The sequence below is a fragment of the Aplysia californica genome, unplaced genomic scaffold (assembly GCF_000002075.1).
Source record: "Aplysia californica isolate F4 #8 unplaced genomic scaffold, AplCal3.0 scaffold00115, whole genome shotgun sequence".
Classification (NCBI taxonomy): Eukaryota; Metazoa; Mollusca; class Gastropoda; order Aplysiida; family Aplysiidae; genus Aplysia; species Aplysia californica.
In genome coordinates, this window is record NW_004797385.1 from 567597 (window position 1) to 575419 (window position 7823).

General features: G+C 39.7%; 1 protein-coding gene across 1 annotated transcript in view; it reads left to right on the forward strand.

Annotated features, from left to right (window-relative positions):
* LOC101857942 (fructose-bisphosphate aldolase) overlaps positions 1 to 5999 on the forward strand; it is a gene marked incomplete at its 5' end in the record, with an annotated part of 17617 nt that extends 11618 nt beyond the window's left edge. Inside the window, 2 exon segments of the mRNA XM_013081098.1 lie at positions 1743 to 1874; positions 5655 to 5999. Of these exon segments, the coding sequence (XP_012936552.1) occupies positions 1743 to 1874; positions 5655 to 5747 (225 nt within the window).
* Positions 6000 to 7823: the final 1824 nt, after the last annotated feature.

The window sequence follows — 7823 nt, forward strand, 5'->3', positions numbered from 1 at the left end:
GGGTCCCAAAGCCGCCTTAATAACTATTGTTTTCCCAGAAACACTAAACATGGACAAGACTTTAGCATACATGCATGACACAAAAGTGCAGTAAACAGAAGTGGCAAGACAACCTTCAGCTATCGTGTGACTTTAGAGAAGCGCTGACAAACCGTGAGAAAGCATTTCCAAAAGTTAAGACGAACTATTAGTATTACGTTGTTTGTCCCTCCCTCTCATTTGGCCAGAGGTTACAACGTAAAAATACACTGTCTGTTGGTATCACGACCGATTGTTTACGTTTGACTACCGGGGATTACGCCCGAAATTCAATTATCCAACAAAACAAAGCACCTGCTTTTGGCGCTCGTTTGCGGAGAATTTATGTAAATTTAAATTTATTCAGTTCTTAAGGCCATTGGCCCCCATCACATCATATAAAACACGCATTTGTTAAATAAAGTTTCCATAATGACTAGGTACGCATTGTGTACAGATCTCTTGTCATGGGTTTCTTTTGCTGACTTAAGGATGTTTTCATTGAACTATGTGATGGCATTGTTTATGTTTTTGTCGAAGACTGCGATGTTCTTTGTCAGCTCATTAGTTCTTATGCTGAAAAGTCTACAGTCTGCCTTTTTGTAGTTCCATCTCGGCCTTTTCGGGCTGTCCTCTTGCAGGCTCTCTACTATGGTAAGAAGAACAGGGCTTCCACTTTTCTGCTTAGATGTCTGTGCAAGTTTTTTGTGCAGAGTGCTATGTCTGGAGTCGTAGTCTTGTCATGGGTCAAACAATGCATATTATTATGTCTGTCACTGGGTCGAGTCAGGCTGGGAGGAATAAAATTTTTTTGGAGAATGTCCTAAGCTGTAGAGACTGATGGAACAAGCACGGGAGGTCAGAGAGGTGCCATTGCCGACTTCTTCACTATCGCTGAGGGATTTCCTGATTTGTGTCGCGCAGTTTCCCGCCCAAGACAACTGCTGTCATTTCAGCATTCTTTTTTCTGTTTTTTTTTAAATTTTATTTTATATAAATAAACAAACAAACAAAATCATATACACAAAAATGACGTAAGCAACTCTCCTACTTTTTGGACCCTCCTTTTTCGGACGACTTGAAGGCGCCACTATCAGGTCCTACAGCTGTATAAATCTCCATGCTGTTTTATATCTTTGCCGAGTTTTTCCCAACAGGAAATGAGTTTGTCGTGTCCGTGGGCGAGTTTTTTTTCTCTCTGGTTCAAGAGGTTGAGGTGTTTGCCTCTCATTCCCGGGTTCAAAACCTGACAGTGACGGCCCCCTTTCGTCTCCTTTTCTGCTCTCTAACCATGTTTGTCGTCTGCTTTCGTCTCCGATTTCTACCTCCACCCCTTCCCCTCTTTGCCCCCCCCCCCCCTCCTCTGGGCATCTGACTCTTTATGCATCCTATCTACTGCTACTCCTTGGCTCCTTCTTACTGCTGCCTTTCAGCCACACCCTTGATCTTAAGGTAGGTAAGATCTAACATCTAGCCTTCTCGGAAAAGGGCGTAAAATCTTAGAGGTCCCCGTGTACAAGATGCGCAAATCGTTCAAGATCCATTGATGATTGTCCAAAAACAGTAAGAGTAGGCTTCGGCCGCCACTCGGGCAAAATTCAAAATTGATTCCTACCAAACTGGAAATGTTTAATGTGTCCTGTGCGCTCACATGACCTTTTGCAGTTGCGAAGGCCGTAAAACATTTACCCTCCAAAAAGAAAAAAAGATTCTTCCTATTGCAGTGTCCTCTGCGGCGGCCATGGGCCCTAACCTTCTCTTACGGCCGAGCGCTGCAAGCTTCCGTCCTACTGGCCTGGGGAGGCAAGGACGAGAGCATCAAAGCAGCCCAGGAACAGCTTCTCAAAAGGGCAAAGGTCAATAGAGATGTATTTATTTATGATTATGACTTGTTGTACGCTTTTCCATCGTACATTAATTTGTTCTGTTGCGAAACACGCTAGGCAATGTGGAGATAATATATAATACTTTTTTTAAAAAGATAACTGGTTACGGATACAAATTCTAGTTTTCTTTTATTCGCTATCTTTTCTTAGATTTATTTTTAGATACATGGTGATAAAAAACAACAACTGCAGAACTTCTTTTGTAAATATTTTCCTTCACACTGAAGTTTTGCGTTTCAAATTTGTACACAACTTTTGAAAGCCAAAAGGAATTTGTCTAGTATTCATTTTAGATCCATCCACAGGACAGTTTTGCTCTACAGAGCTGTAAATAAAGCAACCCATTTTCAGCTATATCCCTATTTTGGTAGAATGACGCACTAGTTTGCATTAAGCATACCACTAAAAAGTCCCAACGATTGGGCCACATTATTATTGCAAACTACAGTAGTCTAACAGGCCAACAGAAGTTTGCAGATAGTTTTTCTCAGGTTTCCTTTGCCTGCTGAGACCATGGTTAAGATTAGTAGAGAGCAGAGATATTTTTGTATCGAACATTTCCTCACCACCAACTCGTTTCGTAAGTTGTGCACAAGGAACGGGAATAATGTTAAAGTGCCCTTGAGGACTTCTTTTATGTCAAGGGTGAAAATGGTCCATCCGTTAAGACCAGTACAGAATCTGAAATAAAAATTCCTATACAAAGCGACCACTTCAGGTTAAACACACATCGTTCGTACCCCTTTAAACGTCACCAGGGTGCAGAATTCAGTTGATCAGTTGATGAGTCCCATGACACGTCTTTCCGTAGACGATGTCTGCTGCAATGACTTTCCTACTTTTCAACGGTCCGCATTCTCAAGGCAGATAGTCATCTACGACTGTACCATTTTCCCGTTTGCGAAGCTATCAGAGGATAGCAATGTGTTCATGATTCCTCGATCGTCTTGAAAAGGGTGAACATAGATTCCTCTTTGACATTTGGTTCCTTGATAAAGCCCATATACTCCTTTCAGGTTATATAAACTCCATAAATGCTATTTCGGCAGCCTCATACTCCCCCCCCCCCCCCCCCGGATTGCCCCTAGAAACAACTCCATACTGTAAGGTGTACAGTGTATTAGGTGGCTTTGACTACTCATGATTGGGTGGGTCCTTGTGTTTTGCCTACACTGAACATTACGAACGACGCGTTAAGTAAATGTATCGAGTCCAAAGGAGGACATATAGTCCATTTGTTCTTCGCAATTTCAGAATTTTGAAAATGTCTTTTAAAACTCTGTAGGAGAAAAGAGGTTACAGGACTGGAAAGATTAAAATCGATTTTAAAAAGAAAAGAAAAGGGGGAAAAAATCCCAATCATTCCATTACTTTCTTTACAAGATCTTTCAAATTTGTACATTCTGCATTTATATGTGGTTTTTATAAAAGCCATTTCTGTTTTCGAAAATAAGTTTTTTCTTTGTGAATTTCATGCCAAACAAAAAATTCCCTTTTAATGAATATTAATTATCTATTCCAAATTGCAACATTCTAGTACAAATTTTGTTCCAGATATTCAGAAAAAAGGTTGTACAGTTTGTTTGTTTTTTATCACCCTGTATGTCCTGGTGTTTTTTAACCGGTTTATTTTTTCGATGTGCATGTCTGTTAGGTTGAAGGGCTATATGGGCATGGGGACATGCAATCGTGACCATGCAACGGCCCCTCTGATTACAATACGGCACGATACTGAGATAAGGCTGGCCCACTGATCTAAACCATGCTTGTATTCAAAAACGTTCCGTGCTTTTGACGAAAAAAAAATAGAAGAGTGGCTGGGCCAGGGGAAATTTCAGGACGTAACCTACTTACTGGGTCAAACGGCGTGGTGCGTCACTGATCGGTTTTATGGTTCGATCGGCAGCTCCGTGTGCTGAAATGGATTGATTGATTCATTTCTGTAAGCGGTAGACAAACTATTTCTCTTTCAGAGTGACAATATAACGACTGTGGCGTGATTGTTAGCTAACGCTCTCCATCGTTATATAACAATATATATATATATATAATATATATATATATATATATATATATATATATATATATATATATATATATATATATATATATATATATTATATTTGTGGAAGTTCGTCACTTTGGCCGCCTAAAACTTCCGAACCGCTTAACTTTCGAATTTGGCAAAATTAATGGTGGTTCAAATCATTTAAAGGGTGCACAGTTTCATTGAGGAGCCTGGAGTCACTGTGGTTTGATTTTCAGTTTTTCACTAGTTTCGTTTAGATCTAATCTTGGGAAAGTCCGTCTTCTAAGACGCCATTGTAAACTAGTGAGGTTTCCGTTCACTAGCCGTGCGCACAAAATCCACACCTTTAAAATTCTGGAGTGTACAACCACAAAAGCGGAATAAAGAGTCAATCTATACATCTATTATATATTTTGCAACTTGGAAACACACGTGTCACTTTTATCTCAAAATTTATTGCTCCATTCCAATAGAGTGTAAATATAGTAAGCCAATGCCTTTCAGTTGATGTTAATGCTCCGATCATTCCTTTCCTCGAAAAGAGGCCCAGCTATATATATAGCATACATGTATATATTGCGAGTTCGATTCCCACCGCGGGACGTCTTTAATAACCTCGGAATATTTTCGTCTTTATGTTAAGATGCTGTGTACTGTGTACTGTGTACCATTCAGCCAAGGTCAGCTGGAACATGACAGGCAGGGTCTAATCAGCCTACTCTTAAATGATTCGACTAACCGAAATTGTGTCAGTCGGAGCGGAAAGTATTTTGCAATTATTCACAACCATTACTATCTTTTGAAGCAACCATAATATGTTCTCTGCGTTGTTCAAATAACGCATGAACCTGAAAACAACCACACGCGGGTCGCGACGGGTCGGAAAGTGTCTTTTGAATGAGGCGCAGGTTTTAGATAACAAAGACAAGAACTTTCCGTTAAGTTGTTCTAGCCATTGCTGTTTTTGCCAATGTTACTTTCATTTACAGATGTGTATCCCGATATATTTTATGTAAATCTGATGTACACTTAATGATGCTCACCGACCCCTCCCCCCTCCTTTTCCCCCTAGATTTGCTCTCATTACGATACAGCTTTCGAAATGACTTATTTGTATCAAGCCAAACCTAAAACTGCCTTAAGATGCAGGTTATTTGTTATGATTACAAACATGATGTTTTGAAACATTCGAGGTTTTTTTTTAAGTGAGCCTATGTTTGACGTACTGAGTTTAGATTGTCTTAAGGAGTGTGCAAAGTGTGCAATTTTTGTTTACTTTTTTGGTTGGGGGGGGGGGGAGTTAAGGGGGCCACTGGTAGTTTGGTCCTTTTGCTTTTCTCTTCCTCTGTTGTCTCTGTTTGTCTATCTTGCTTCATCCCTTAACCCTATCCGTACGCCGTGTTTTACTATTGTATCCATAATACTTGGGGAACTCTGTGCCACCGCTTTCCAAAGAAGAAATTTACTTACTTGTTAATCCCATCCGCACGCTTTGCATAGCAGTCTGTACTAGAAGTACTCTAAAATGAGAAGAATACAACCCTGGGGGAGGGGGGGGGTGGTACAAAATGACTCCAGGGCGTACGGATAGGGTTAACAAAGTGACAATCCTTTCGTTGTTTGGTGTGCTTCTCTTTACTTGAACTAAACTGAACTACGTTAGTGGTATGCCCTCCGATCGCCTTTGATAACTTTTGTTCCGTTTTGGCTCTGTTCCACAGGCAAACGGTCTGGCGTCAGTCGGCGAGTACACCGGAGGAATGGCCGGAGTGGCTGGGGAAACGTCTCTGTTTGTTGCCAACCATGCCTACTGAGCTACAACAGAATAACATTGCATCTTGTGACTTCTTGCATCCCTTTTGGAACTCTTACAAATCTCCCACTCGATATCTTGGAAATATTAAACAGAGTCTACAGACTACACCTCTGTTAACTAAACGATGTCTTCAGACTCCAAAATATTACTTGGCGAGCCTTTAAACATGTTGATATACTTGCCGAATACAACGACTGATTAGCTCGCGCTGTATCTTTAAGTGGTTCTTCAATAAAAATGCAGAAAGGGAGAATGAGTTCATTGATTGCTTCTGAATAATGCACTTTTTAAAACATTTTTGCGTAGTGATTATAGATTAATATGCAATATTTCAAGTAAATATTGCAGATTAGAGATTGTGACAGTGAAGTTTGTAGCCCTGTGTTATTATGGTTTTAGTCTGTTTCTCTTCTCCCTGTTATATCCTTTTTCATGTTCTCGTCACCTTTCCCGAATGTGTTTTCTGCTGGTAGATATCTCAAAGGACAAAAACCTTCAGTGGTGAAATACTATATGAGATCATCTTTCCTCAATCCCCACGTAGCGTATTACTCTTTGATTGATTGATTGATTGATTGATTGATTGATTGATTGATTGGTGCCGGTTGGCATTATTGTCATATGTATGAGTCGCTCGACTTAAAAGTCTGTATCATTAATTCGGGGGATAAAGCATGGCTTATAAACCCATTCTGCACATTATTTTTTAGAAGATATAGAGAAAGTTTCAGGGAGGCAATAATATTGTAACCGTCAAATTACATTACATTAGGTCACGAGTCCATTGGGTCTGACTTTTTTACGCTGTTTTTATTAATTAGACTTAGGCAATGCGTTATCAACCGTTGTAGAGTTAGACTTTATACAATCTGCATCTGCTCGGCTTGTGCCAAAGAAAATAAGCGTACGAGTTAATAATGGTAGCTGACGACGAATTAGTCCTTGGCCTACTGATTAAAAGCAAAAGTGCAGTGGTAAAGTGTAGCTGGAGCAACAACAAGTCCTTGAGTTAAATATAGATCTACAATCTACCTGGTGCAGGGGCGAAGCGTCAACATAACCAAATAATCACTGCTTCCTTTTCGTAGTTTGGGAACAACACATCGTCGCCATCAAATACACCCGTAGACGTAGGCCTTATATAATATAAATTTAAGCGTAATTTTGTGTATATACAACTCTGAAAACTTGTTTCTTTGCAACATGAATATCCCGTTCACCCCTTTCGGGCCACTCTCATAATAGCAGTCACAAGCACTGGAAGCACTTGTTATAATATTAGCTAACAATGTATTGGTATAGTCTACCAAAGATCGTACATAGAAAAAATAGTTCACTTCTAATAATCTAGTGGCTGCTGTGAGTGTTTGGGTTTTTTTCCCTCGATTTTTACCACTCAACTCTATAATCAGGTTGTGATTTGATTTCCTGGCCTCTAAAAACTGCACAAAGACAACCAACTTTGAAACCATTGCTCATATATAATTTATAGTCATCTCTGCTTCTTTGCCTTTTGTTTGTGCATTCAGATTTTTGTTAAAATTTACTGTTTAAAAATCTAGAGACCGTTTATTCTTCGTGCGTTTAAAAGTTATAATTCCGTTTTACCCAAAGTGGCAATAAAATTATTTAATGAGATATTTTCTCGAGTATTTTGGAGGGTGACTTAATATTAATATAGTAATAATAATAAATGAATTCAGGATTTGTTTTCATTCACAACTAAGTGACTCTGCCTCGAATTGGAAATTGTATTAATTATGCTTCTATTGTGCGAAAGTTTAGCGTATGTGGCCCCATATCTACCTTACCTGGTTCTTTGTCTCACTCTGATTACTCTTTCAAACAAGTCAGCCATCGCCCCTGACCTGACGCTTTTTAAACTCACATTTTTATGCACCGTAACGGACGGCTGGCCCCCAGAACTCCAGTACTGAGAGCTATATTTATTAAAAGGCGATAAGGCGATCCTTTTCCTCATCAACACTTATTATTATCTATCTCCTAAGCGTTTTGATTCCCATCTGAAAAAGTAGGCGAACTTTGTTACCTCTAAAGTGTCTACGGCTGCGCC